The sequence below is a fragment of the Carcharhinus amblyrhynchos genome, chromosome 9 (assembly GCF_965287045.1).
Source record: "Carcharhinus amblyrhynchos chromosome 9, sCarAmb.v2.hapA, whole genome shotgun sequence".
Taxonomy (NCBI): domain Eukaryota; kingdom Metazoa; phylum Chordata; class Chondrichthyes; order Carcharhiniformes; family Carcharhinidae; genus Carcharhinus; species Carcharhinus amblyrhynchos.
Genome location: NC_137332.1, coordinates 20568364 through 20583012, shown reverse-complemented (window position 1 = coordinate 20583012; position 14649 = coordinate 20568364). Strand labels below are relative to the sequence as shown.

Here is a 14649-nt window from a genome sequence, read left to right as displayed (position 1 = left end):
ATCACGTACATGTGCACTATGAACTTATTCCAAAATTTCCTTGAAAAGGAATTTGCATATGTCACAGTCATGTGCAATGACAAATTAGGGACCTCAGTAGCACAGTAAATGGCTCCCTCTCTTCCACTAACAAAGCAGATTGATGTGGTAAGACCTGAGCCATGAATTCTGAATTTCAAATCCATTCAATAATTGAATTAGTATCTATGTACACATTCAGTTGCTATATTCAGCTCTCCTACATTACAGGTTTATGCTTTTATAATATTTTTAGAAGATCACGTTAGTAATTCAAGCTGCTTAAAAGGACTCTGATTAAACAAGAGGGAGGTCAAGATTGTATCTTGTTTTGTTGGTTTCTTGATGGTGGAAAGGAGGCAAAAAAGGTACAAGGGGAGGTAATGGAAAAAAGGCACAAGGAGAGGGAATAGTGGTATTATTGCTAGACTACTAGTCCAGAAACCCAACCAATGTTCTGGAGACAGGGGTTCAAATCCCACCACGACAGATGGTGGAAATTGACTTTGATAAAAAATATCTGGAATTAAGAAATTTACTAATGAAACCATTGTTGATTATTGGAAAAACCCATCTGGTTCACTAATGTCCTTTATGGAAGGAAATCTGCTGTCCTTACCTGGTCTGGCCTACATATGACTAGAGAGCCACAGCAATGTGGTTGACTCTCAATTGCCCTCCAAGGGTAACTAGGGATGAGGAATAAATGCTGGCCAACCCCCAATGCCCATGTCCCACGATTGAATAATAAAAAAATGATGGGGCTTATGTTCCATACTCTGAGGACATCTGAAATACTAAGCACCATACTGGGTGAAATGACATTCAGACATAGTTGGAGCCCCTTCTTGACCAAACATCAGGTTCTTTTCGCATAATAATGATTATCATAACACCCGCTGAAGGATTTCTCTCCAAAATTTGTCAGAGATTGAATCTGCTCTGGCAATGTTCTGCTGACATCAATCATGTTTGAATCATAAAAGAAAAATTGTACATTCTACCAAAATCAGCCCGTCGCTGACACAAACATAATGCCGTTGCCTCAAAGTAAAGCAATGGAATACAGATTGACTGCAGTATTTATTATTTACCTCCTCAATTTCGTGATCAATCTTTTGCTGCTTCTGTTGTTTCATTTCTGCTGTGTTTTTACCCAAGAAGGCACCAATCGTAAGGCTTAGATCTGAGTGTTCCAGCTGATAACAGTGGATATAATACATTTTAATCGAAAACTGAGACGTAGCTAACATTTGACTTTGGCACAAGTTTGGATTAATCAATTATGTACCCCAATATAAGCAGAATACTTTTGACAGTATTTTTGATATTAAAATATCAGATAGACTTTTGATATTAAAATAATTGTACAATTTATAATCTTACATTCTGTTAAGCCAATTTGAATTACATTAGCTTAAATTACTGATTTTTGGATCTTAAAAACAAAAAAAAATCATGTTTTATACTCACCATTTCTCTATCAGCTTTCTTACTGGTCAAGGCATCAACTCGTAATTCATAATTTGCCTGAATGAGGTCTCTTCTCTTCAAAACAGACTGAGGAAAGAAGTGTTAGTCTATATTATAACTACATTTAAAATGCTGTATTATGGATTCAGAAAGTTTTTAACTGGATTCAGTACCATGTGGATCACACACTGATAGCTCATAGTTTTATTCTACTCCTTAACATTTTGATTAACTGCCAATACATCTAATATCTTAATTACTTTTAAGGGTCAAAGTTTAAATGGCATGTATTTTCCAAGTTATACACCCTTCATCTTGACTCAGTTTTACAGCACTAAAAAGAAACCCTTTGGCCTCTTGTATCTGCGTTAGCCATCTACCTCATTGAATGTTTTCAAGGCAAAGATAGATAGATTTTTGAACAGGAAAGGATTAAGAATTCACAGTGCGCTAAGTGTAAGTGGAGCTGAGCCTATGAAAAGATCAGCCATGATCATATTGAATGGTGGAGCAGGCTCAAGGGGCCATATGGTAGACTCCTGCTCCTAGCTTTTAAGTTCTACCCGACCACTCTTTCAGGCAGTGAATGCCAGGCTCCCACCATTCCTGGGTGAAAAAGATTTTCCTCAAATCCCCTATAAATCTCCTGCCCCTTACCTTAAATCTATACTCCCTGGTTATTGACCCTCTACCAAAGGGGAAAGGTTTCTTCCTATCTATTCTACCCATGTCCCTCAATTTTGTACATCTCAATTAGGCCCCCCTCACTCATCTCTGCTCTAAGGAAAACAACTCCAGCCTAATTAGTCACTCTTCACAGCTGAAATGTTCCAGTCCAGCCAACATCCTGGTGAATCTCCTCTACTCTACCACTGCCCTTTCAGGGAATATACCTTCACTGTACCCAAAGCATTTCTTTTTTGAAGGTAGCCCATTGCACAGTTACAGTTTTTCCCTCCAACCTTTGCTTCAGTCTATCCACCTCAGTTCTGCTCTTGCCCCTCCGAAGTCAGCTCTCCCCCAGTAAATTATTCTTCCTCTGTATTGCCCATTTTCTACCATCATGCTAAACCTTACGACACAATGATCACTGCTTAGTGTCTATAATTTCATACACATCAAGTTGATAGCTATGACGTAAGGTATAAATTCTTAGCAAGCAGGATACAATATATTGTGTAATTGTACAAAATATACAGTCCAATAGCCTACAAATGCATTGAAGTAAATGCTTATGGAATAATGAAGTACAGACACAAATAGATAGAGGAAGAGAGCTCATAACAAGGATTTGTACAAAAATGAACTCCAAATATGGCATACTAGTACAACTGTTAACAAACCCTAAAAGCAACAAACATTTGATGGAAGTGTTCATAAGGTCAATCACTGACCAATGTACTGAACACCTCCAAAATATCCAGGGCCTGATAATCTTCATTCCAGAGTACTTAAGGAAGCGGCCCTGGAAATATTAGAGCCACTGGTGGTAGTTGTCCAAAGAGAGGTAGAGAGAAAACAGGGAATTATAAACCAGTGAGCCCAAGGTCAGTACTGGGGAAGCTGCTAGAGTCCATTATCAAGGATTTCATAGCTCCACATTTGGAAAACAGTGGTATAATCAGACAAAATCAACACGGATTTACAAAGGGACAAATCTAATGCAATTCTTTGAGGATGTAACTAGTGGGGTTGATGAGGGAGAACAGGTGGGTGTGGTTTGTTTAGAGTTTAGAAGGCTTTCAACAAAGTCTCACATAGCAGAATACTTTGTAAGGTTAAAGTGCATGGAATTATGGGTAGTATCTTGAGATGGATCAAAACTTGGTGAGCAGATAAGAAGCAAAGAGTTGACATGAATAGGATTTTTTTGATTCGCAGGCATTGGCCAGTGAGATGCCACAGAGATCTGTGCTAGGAGCCCAACTGTTCACATTATATATTAATAATTTGGAAGAAGAAACTAAACGTATTATCTCCAAATTTGCAGATAAAACTAAATTTGCAGATAAAACAAAGTTGGGTGGGAGGGTAAGCGGTGAGGAGGATGCAGAGATGCTTCAGTGTGATTTAGACAGGCTAAGTGAATGGCACATGCAAAATAATGTGGATAAATGAGGTTATCCACTTTGGTAGCAGATTATTTGAATGGGTGTAAATTGAGAGACATGGATACTCAGCGAGACCTTGGTGTTGTCATGCATCAGTTGCTGAAAGTAAGCGTATAGATACGAGCGTGAGGAGAAATTTCTTCACCCAGAGAGTGGTGCATCTGTGAAATTCACTCCCACAGCATGTAATTGAGGCCAAAACATTGCATGATATCAAGAATTAGATATTGCTCTTGGGGCTAAAGGAATCAAGGAATATGGAGGGAGAAGACAGGTTCAGGGTATTGATTTTGATGATCAGCCATGATCAAAATGAATGGTGGAGCAGGCTCAAAGGGTTGAATGGCCTACTCCTGCTTCTGTGGAACACAAAATAACACATTACAACAGCTTTCTTCATTATTTTAAGTGTATTATTGACATATTGCTTAGTTGTTTAAATAAACACGCTGGAACATAATTTTTCCTTCTACATTTTTAATACAAAATTAGGATTTGTACATTTCTAACCACAAATTTAATAAGTTAATAGAATAGTTTAGGTATTTGTTATGTTAGGAAAAAGTTAGAAAATTTAAATTAACATATAGAATCCCCACAGTGCAGAAGAAGGCCGTTCAGCCCATCGAGTCTGCACTGACCACAATTCCACCCAGGATCTATTCACATAATCTCACGTATTTACTCTGCTAATCTCCCTGACACTAAGGGGCAATTTATCATGGTCAATCCACCTAACCTGCACATCTTTGGACTATGGGAGGAAACTCACACAGGCACAGGGAGAATGTGCAGACTCCACACAGACAGTGACCCAAACCAGGAATTAAAGCTGTGTCCCTGACACTGTGAGGCAGTAGTACTAACCACTACACCGCCCCAACTACTGTGCCACCTTATCACCTGAGGATATCAATCTGCACAGCTTCAAAATATGAAACTCGTGTCATATCTTGTACAATCATTTTTCCATAACATTTCTGCACTAGGTGTTAAGATGCAAAATTCAAAAGAAGCATCAATCCCAATACTTTGTTAAATATTTTAATGGCAAAAATTATTTGAATTATTATAGTTGCCAATGCGATAAAATATACTTAAAAAAATCCTAAAATAGATCGTTCTCAGCTCAACCTTTTCAAAAGAACTAACATGCAACTGCCAGAAAGAAATTCAGTCGCTAACCGTATTATGAGAGTACTATCACAAGGACTGCAGCTGTTGAATAAGGTAGTCAATTATCATTCTGTCAAGGCAACTAAGAACAGATAAGAAATGTAGCCTTACCAACATCACCCATATCCCAAGGACAAGAAAAAAGCCTGGGACTGTTTTAAACTTAAACACTACAGCATATTCCTGATTTGATTTTCTGGTTGATAATATCGAAGAATTATTTGCAATGAAATTTTCAAATTATCTTTATTTTGCACAACCAGTGGTAGTCAGGGGGAGACTCCAGCATCCAGACCTAGTGCTAACTGAATTCAGATCATGCTGGAGTTCAGGGGGAGACTCCCGCATCCAGACCTGGTGCTCAGTGCACTCAGATCAAGTTGGAGGTCAGAGAGGGACTCCAGAATCGAGGTCTGATACTCACTTTAGACTGGTTCACAGGTTGGCGCAACATTGAGGGCCGAAGGGCCTATACTCAGCTGTAATGTTCCATGTATTTAATAATTAGCAACCTATATCTAAACAATCAATTCTGTTAAATTCACTTCAAACTTCATGAACTGACACAACCCATGTATTTTCTTATACAATGCACAGATGCAGAATTTGAAAGGAAAATATAAACTGGAAAGCAGTATTCTGTTTTACAACAAATTTCAGCAGTTGTTCATTCCAAAATACTACACATTTCATCTACAACCTTGGAACAGCACAAATAAATCCACTTAAATAAGCTCTGATTTGGCTACACTCTTATAATTTGGTGACCTTGAGATTTAAGTAAAAAACCTACCTTGAGGGTTTCTGCACATAGAACATATTCATGCAATGCAGGAAGCAAATCCTCTGTGAGGCCCATTGTAAGTCCTTCAATGGCCTTGCAGCAGTTTTCAATTGAACTAGCTACTCCTTTCAAAGGTTCAGCCAGCTCTTGTTCAGATTCAGACCACTGAGTATAAATGGGACCGTATTCCTTCATCTCAGCCAAGTGTTCTTTATCCCAAAAAATTAGAAAATATTTCAGACTTCTCCTCTTAGCAGCCTCAAAAAACAGATCAAAGAATCACAAACAAGAACTGAGATGCATACATCAAAAAAATACATTACCTAATTGGATAGATTACTTCTGACAATAGGTGGAGAAAATTAGAACGATATTTCCCAGTATTGCCAGAAATGGGCTATATATCAGGACTAAATGTGAGAAAGATATTAGATTTATTAATCTCTTCCCCAACCCACCTTCATAATTGTTCTTCTGGGTAAAGTTTTAAGTTTTAAAGTTTATCTATTAGTGTCACAAGTAAGCTTATATTAGCACTACAATGAAGTTACTGTGAAAATTCCCAGTCGCCACACTCTGGCATCTGTTTGGGTACACCGAGGGAGAATTTAGCATGATCAATACACCTAACCAGCATGTCTTTTGGGCTGTGGGAGGAAACTCATGCAGACACGGGGAGTACACACAGACTGCACAAACAGCAACCCAAGCTGGAAATTCAACCTAGGTCCCTGGCTCTGTGAGGCAGCAGTGCTAACCACTGTGCCATTGTGCTGCCGTAAGGTTTTAAAAAAGCTACACTTCCACTCTAAAAAGGTAATTGACATCTGATTATATAATCAGTTTTCTTCCAGAGGGTTAATTCCAGTTTAATTCCAAACTTGTTCCTGCAGTTTTGAGTTAGTGGAATAATTATGAAAGCCACTAGATCTCTTCTAGCATTAGGGGGCACAACAGAATTTGAGAACACAAACAAGTTGATGACAGTAATTCTATTGATTTTTCTGGAAACAAATTGGAAGGGTGCACTTAATTCTCTAGTCTGGAATGGCAGGGACAAAAGGCATTGAGATTTTGGAATAGTGGAATTCAGAATAATATTAGAACGCCTAACCACAATTGCATGAACCCAATATAAATATGTACCTCAGGACATAAAACATTGACAAAACATCATAAAATAGTAAAAGTGGTCTTATTCATTCAAATACTGCATTTTGCATGTTTTCGAAGTACAGTTTCCTTACACTGGGTTCATCATGAACACTAGCAACTAGACCAAAAGGTGGGGATGGAGGGGTGTGTGTGCACGCACATCTGCATGCCTGCGAAAGAGAGAGACTGATTAAAAATGTCTCTGCCATCCTCAAAAACCTCCTTGAAACGTACCATTGACAGCATTCTCCACAAACTCCATTTATCCTCCTGCACGACAGAGGCATTTGTACCTGACAAAGGGCATTAAAATAGTGCCCAAGAAAATGCCAACGATTTACCACCATAATATTAACTTTGTTGTGATGCCATAAATAGCCAGTCTTTCCAGATTTGATAGGTTATAGTGTATTACTTGTTTTTAATGGCACTATATGTAAAGGGTGCCATCTGCAAAACTATTATCACATCTCCAGAAGCTTTGCTGGGGATGACTGGGACTTGGCAATGTTTTCCAAGTTATTCTGTGGCAACTAAAATGTGACATTTTATAAGATGCAAAAAACGTGCTAAAATAATTGATGTAGGCCAGTAGAGGAAGTATTATACACTGCGTACTGAAAGATACCAGGCTCACTGATGTGACACCAATTATTTGGACTGTTGTAAGCTGCTGGGTAAAAAAATTTGTTTTGCACCTTCCTCACCTCCAAACTCTAAATTACAGATATTATAATCTAACACCTAAATTGGCAAAGCCATCATTTGGTCAAGATATTTGTTTAACTGGCCCCTCCTCCAGCCCCCCCATTTATTTAAGATTATTTTTTGTTCTCTTGATTCTAGAGTGGACTTTCATTTTTTAATGGAACTACCATGGGAGCACCGCTCAAGAAGAAACTTTCCACCATTTCTAACACCTGAACAGGCCTTACTGCAATATCCGAGATCAGTAGGACAACTGCTGTAGCCCAGTTCAATCATCAATCTATTTAACAATACAAAAAAACTCAGCCATTATTTACTAAGATAAAAGCAAATTACTGCAGATGCTGGAATCTGAAACAAACAGAAAATGCTGGGAAATCCCAGCAGGTCTGGCAGCATCTGCACGAGAACAGAGTTAATGTTTTGAGTCTGGATGACCCTTCGTTAGCTCTGATGAAGAGACATCCAGACTTGAAACGTTAGCTCTGTACTCTCTCCACAGATGCTGCTAGATCTGCTGAAAGTTTCCAGCATTTTCTGGTTTTGTCTCAGCTATTACCTTATATCGTCAACTATAACATTATCATGCCCCTTGATCCTTTTGTTAATTTTTTTCCTCATTCTTCAAAGCAAATTCTGGGTGCAGAAGTTCCATGGAATCGGTGAAAATTTAAACTCCCATGGTCAATCTGTCCATCCATCTCTCTCCCACACATACAAATTCTGTACGAGACTTAAAACTCTCCAATTCCTTCCTTTCTGGAGGTCATATAAATTGGGCTATATCTTATATATCTGTGCATCCTGCTATCATAGCAGAGCATATCTTTACACAAACACATACTTAAAAAGAATAAGATTAAGAGGGGCAAAGTTGAACAAAATCGCTTCAGCAATTTGACACCGCACTGAATTTACTCTGGCATTACACCCAAGCAGTAAAAGACAAGTGCTCCATTCTTACCTCGAGTGCATTCATAACACATTTGTGAAGGAGGGAAGTGTGTACATTCAACAAAATTATATTTTAAAACAAAAAAACTGTTCATTCCACTGAGATTGCACTTACTGCTAACCAATGACATGGTATTGGCTAGCTGCTTGGAGAGACTCCAAGCAGTTGACTCTAAGAGTAGGACACATGATAAAAATATGGTTCCAAAAACGAATGGACTTAAATAAGTCTTCCGAAAATACTGCCTTTATTTCAAACAAACTTCTGGAAATGTTCATGCAGCTGAGTTTTATGCACACTTCACTCTCCTCTATTACTATTGTAATTGTGACTATTTTACTAACCTAGGATCCAAAATGCCACATTTAACATCAACAAAAAAAACAGCTTTATCAATTTTTATCTGTGAATGTTAACCCCACACAAATACATCAAACAATGCCACACACAAACATTGCATCACTCAAATTCAGCCAACTGGTCACTTTAAAGGACGGAATTGTTCCCATCACTGCTGCTGGTACAGATTATTGAAATTGATATGCATGTAACAAGACTGATTTGGGACATGTCACAGAATTATTTGCAGTGGGTCTATTCAAGGCCAAATTAATCATGCACAATTTCAATGCAAAACAAATTCAATTTGTTGCTGGCATTGCGTACACATAAATTACAAGTAGCCATTTCATATTAAAAATCGAGAGAAAGCGCTAGCAAACAAACTTTTATGATTATTGTTTAAGCTGCAATAAAAGGCTGTACTGACCTTTCAGTTCCTTTAAAATCCGTTGGCTGATTTTATCCAGTGTTCCCATTTTTTGACGGAAAATGTCTACGTAATCATTCATGGCAATGAATTCGTCAGGTCGATTCTTAACACTTCTAACTGTGCTAGCAACAGCTCTGACTGTTTCTCCCATTTTACTGATGAATCCTGGACCAAGTTTCTTGTGAGATGTCAAATCCTGCATCAATATTTTTAAAACAGATAAGCAGGAATAACCCAAAATGAAAATAATTGTACTGCATATTAGGTATACCCATAGTAATGCAATGGATGAAATGGGAATATATAATTCAAACTATTATGGCTAATCTATATTTTAATCCATCTGCCTCAACTCCATACCCTTTAATTCTTCTACCTAACAAAAATCTACCAGAATTTTTAAGTCTTCAATTTACCTAGCCTCAACAGCTTTCTGGGGAGAATTTCAGATTTCGTAGAAAATAGAAGCAGGAATAGGCTATTTGGCCCTTTAAGCCAGATCCACCATTCAATATGATCATGGCTGATTCTCTATCACAACTCCCAGGATGTACCCATACCCTTTGGCACCTTCAGTGTCTAGAAAACTAGATTTCCTTCTTAAATATATTCAGTGACTTGGCCTTCAGAGTCTTGTGTGGTAGAGAATTCCATACTTCACCACCCTCTAAGGGACACTGTTTATCCTCATTTCAATCCAATGGCCTAACCCCATCCCCAAGACTGTGGCCCCTTGTTTTGGGCACCTGACTTTAGGAAAGATATTTAGAGACTATGGAGATCATGCAGAAGAGATATCCTTTAACAGATTTGGGGTGAGAGATTTAGTTACGAGGAGATGCCAGCAACTCTGGGGCTGTTTTTACAAGAATAAAGTTGGCAGAATGTCAAAAATGGGAGGTTTCACTGCAGTAAATCAGGCAAGAATCTACTTCCATTGGCTGCTAGGTAAGCAAATGGAAAGCATAAATTGATGATCATTAAAAGACCGGCAGGAAAGGACAACATATGTATTCAGAGGGGCGTAAGGGGCATGTAATGGTACAGACATAGTGGTGGTAACATTAAGGGGTAACCCATTTAGGACTGGGGCAAGAAGAAATTTCTTCATTCAGAGCAGCGAATCTGTGGAATTCACTACCACATAAAGTAGCTGAGGCCAAAACACATGATTTCAAGAAGGAATTTGATATAGCACTTGGGGCTGAAGGGATCAAGTGATATGGAAGGGAAGGTGAGATCAGGGTATTGAATTCAATGACCAGCCGTAATTATAATATCACAGAAGCCCCACAGTGCAAAAGGAGGCCACTCGGCCCATCAAGTCTGCACCGACAACAATCCCACCCAGGCCCTATCCCTGTAAACCCATATATTTGCCCCGCTAATCCCGCTACCCTACATCTCCTAAGAGACTAAAGGTGTAGTTTAGCATGGCCAATCCATTTAACCCGCACATCTTTGGACTACGGGCGGAAACCCAGAAGGACAGAACACGCAAGCTGCACAGAGTGACCCAAGCCGGAAATTGAACCCAGGTCCCTGGCCCTGCGAGGCAGCAGTGCGAACCAGTGTGCTACTGTGCAGCCCAAATGAATGGCTAAGCATGCTCTAAAGGCTGAATAACCTACACTTGCTTCTATTTCTATGTTTCTAAATATTAAAAAGAGAAACTTAAAAACATGTTGAAGGACAGTCGATTGTGATTCTGAGGTCTTTGAGATTTGCTAAATGTGCAGCTCTTTCAGAGTTAAAAAGAGACTATGCTGTAAAATCCTATTTTTCATACAAAACAAATGTAAAAGCTATGGGCTGGAATTTTACCATCCCACCCGCCACAGGAATTATTCGCAACATGGTTCCCGACTTGCTTTAATGTAAGTGTGCATTAAAGCATATAATTGCACATAGCTTACTTTTGTTCATCTAATGGATATACATGAATAGATTTTACCCGTGCCTGTACAGTTAGAAATATTTTGAAGTCCTCATTAAAAGACAGAGTAGGATGGTCAGCAATTCTGTTTAAAAATTTATGTAGTGCCTTCTGCCGCGTTGCTACGAAATCTTCATTAAAGCGTTCTACCATACCTCTCATGACAAATTTCTCTGGCAGTGGCTAAGCAAAAAGAGAAAATTAACAACAGTTACGTTCATATCATTATATAGTACTCATCCACAATGAACTACAGCACCACAAAAGTTTAATTTTGACACTTCATTTCATAATAAAATTACTAAATAGAGAAAACAAATCTTAAGAGCTTGCATGTAAAACACATACACACTCTAAATGAATTTAGTTTATGGGAATGACTGCTATTTATAGCTAAAATAACTTGAGTGTAAGAAAGAATTCCAGTTGTAAATTTTTTTAAATAGTAATGGGTCTATAAAAAATCAGTCCAAACGTTTTATGTTAGTCATGCCCATGAAATAAGCAAAATATTCCAAGAGTATTCAACTGGTTATTTTGCTTGCTTGAAAAACAAGAACATTGCAAAGTTACATTCATCTTGGTTGCAGAATAACATCCATGATGTTATGCTAGCATTGTGATCTCCTCAATGGTTTCAACCACAAGAGTAAAAATTGCATATGACACAAATAGTAAAGTTACCAGAGCAAAAATGCAAAAATAAAATCATGCTCCACACAATCAGATCGATATTTCATAAACAAACCTGCTGGGCATTTCCATTGATGATAGTTGGCGTACTAAGCTGGCAATAAATAATTGCTTTCCACTTCAGAATTCCTGCTTATGTTCAAGTATCACAAAGGTTTCAATGTCACAAAACAGGAACTGAGAAAATAGGCAAAAACACACCTCTGATATCAGAGCATAGAGCAAGGATTTAATCGGAGGTTGTTTTCTATGCTAGACCACGTACACAGGACCAGTATGCCGGTCCTAGCTGTTAAAACGTACATGTTCAATAAATAATATACACTGTGAAAGCAAATTTTTATAAGTAAACACCCGAAGGGAGGCTCAATGGATAAAAGGTTGAGTATTATAAACCAAATATTCAATTGCTGATTTGTTCTGCATTAGTGGATTTCAAACATACAATGCTACAACTAGCCATGGTGTAAAAACAGCAATCAGGGCTCTCAGCCCTGCTCAGGGACACTGCAGACCCCAGGATTAGGCTCAGCATGGTTGAACAGATACAATGGAGTTTTGCTTGATCTTAGGGAATCAAGCCAACAAAAATCTCAAGACTACAGAAATTTGCTGGATTTGACAGGCTGATACTAATGACCTCTGGTACAGATCAAGCTGATCAGCCATGTGAACATTTTGTGACTCAAGAGGCCAACTTCAAGTCCTCCAGGGCACAAGGCCTGTTCAAAGCTTGAGCCTATTGGAAAAATACTGCACTGCGACTTGCGTATGTATATGCTACTCTATGCTTTCATCTCTTTTCCTATTATCCTTATATACATCAATTACTTTATTTCACTGTTACCCTACTTACATTCTATTTTTACTTATTTGTTTTCATGTTTTTAAACTGTACTGTTTCCATTATTCTTTTTCTTGTTAATCTTTTGTTGCATCTACTTTTCTTTTTCTCATTTGACTGCTTAGTTGCACTTCATTTTTTTGTTACTATCTCCTTGGGACCAGGTGACTTGGACTACCTGAAGCAACCATTCAAAGAAAACACGGTAGCACAAGCACAAGATAAGTCAATATGTCCATGCATTCTCGCATGAATTTGGGCTAAATCATGTAGTGCACGGATAAATACAATTGTATCATTGTCCAATCTGGGGAAGGCCAAATCTGTTAATTTTGTGGGTGGCTGGGAAACGTGTTAGACAAATTGCAACATATGAAAAGAGGTTTGCACATAGGTTTATGACTTTTCTGGCAAATGATTATGCAATGCATGCATAACAAATTAAAAGTTTGCTTTAAAAGATAAACAGTGGGGTACATGCTAAACTATCACAGTCCCTCTCTTCCACGCAATCTGCGTACAGAAATCAAGTATGTATTTTTGTAATAGAATTAAATCAGATTTGACACTATAATGATAGCTGCGATGTGTTTGATTCCTCCTTCTGGAAACCAAATGGTTAATGGGACAGTACTGCGAAGAGGCACTAGAGAAATTGGGTCTGTATTATCCAAGGTTTTGAAGACGTGATCTCATTGAAACCTGCAAAATATGAAAAAGGATAGACAGGATAGATGCATTCAAGGTTCCCCTGGTTGGGGAGTCTAGAACTGAGAATACAATTTCAAAATAAGGGAGAAGCCACTTATGACAAAGATGAGGAGATCTTTTTCCTTTTATTCAGAGGGTTGTGAACCTTTGGGATGTGGAAGCTCAGTCATTGGGTATGTTTAAAACAGAGACTGACAGATTTCTAAATACCAATGACAAAGGGACATGGGGATAATGCAGGAAATCTGCAATGATCATATTGAACAGCAGAACAGGCTTGATTGGCCTACTCCTGCTCCTATGATCCTACGAATACTTGGAAACTATGACCTTTGGGATTTGATTGGTTAAAAGAATTGTGTTCTTGATCAGAGATCTGATTTATCATGTGTATGCTTCTCTACCCCACTGACACAAACTGTGACAATACAATAATTTCAGTTTTAAGAATTTATGTTCACTTAATCAAGAACTTTAATACAAAAAGAACAAAATACTTCAAGAAGTGTTTTGAAAACATGCAAATGTAAGCAAATCTACAATTTGGCAGAGAATTTCCCCAAACTTACAGGAACAATTAAAGTAGCATGTGTTTCTTCAAGTTTGTCCTTTAGCCACAAGAAATCTTGGTAACGTCTACGAACTTCATACTCACAAGAGTCAAACTCACTTCGAGTGGTCTACAAAATAGATTGTATAAAATATAGAAAACAGCACAAATTATTTGTGTATTTCAAAACAGGCTTTTTACATTACAAAGAGCATCCATGTATTCTTGTGGATATTTGGGTATTGCAGAACAAACTGTTCAAAGGTTTACTTAGGCTGATTAGCTGAAGACTATCATGCTATACAAGGAATGTAATGAATTTATAGTGCACAAGATTATAAATAAGGCTTAACTAAATAATTAAATTTCAATTGTCAACAGTAAAATAGAAAACACAATTGAAACTGATTCAGCTATATAAAGCAAGTAGCGATATAAAAATTGTTTTCCAGCAATCTAATCCTGTTAATTCAAGTAAAATTACTTATCAAGTGGAAACGAAATTAGAATTCTAAAGAAAGTATCAAATAGACAATCATTCAGTTCTTCCAATTTTTTAAAGTCTTCCCTGACCAACTTTTGTCCTTTTCTCCATTTTGAAAATATTCTCTCTTCTCGAGCAGCTGCACGTGGCGTAGATGCTCTCAACCATCTTATATTAATTAACCATTTTTTTTAAACAAGCCTAGATACTCAGTATCTGCTTACTATACAACGACACAATGATTGCATCCTGTTGTGAATGTGGGTGGATATCAAACAA

The 14649-nt window shown here is 37.9% G+C and overlaps 1 protein-coding gene across 4 annotated transcripts in view; it reads right to left on the bottom strand.

The window, feature by feature from the left end:
• Positions 1–14649, bottom strand: part of snx7 (sorting nexin 7) — a 58130-nt gene that overhangs the window by 20790 nt on the left and 22691 nt on the right. For 3 of the 4 annotated variants that reach the window (XM_080195280.1, XM_080195281.1, XM_080195283.1), the window contains exons 3-8: positions 13906–14016; positions 11107–11271; positions 9150–9348; positions 5572–5771; positions 1492–1578; positions 1113–1217 (exon numbers count right to left, since the gene is read on the bottom strand). In XM_080195280.1, coding sequence (XP_080051406.1) covers positions 1113–1217; positions 1492–1578; positions 5572–5771; positions 9150–9348; positions 11107–11271; positions 13906–14016 — 867 coding nt within the window. The remainder of the gene's footprint in view (positions 1–1112; positions 1218–1491; positions 1579–5571; positions 5772–9149; positions 9349–11106; positions 11272–13905; positions 14017–14649) is intronic. The other variant, XM_080195284.1, reaches the window with a different exon arrangement.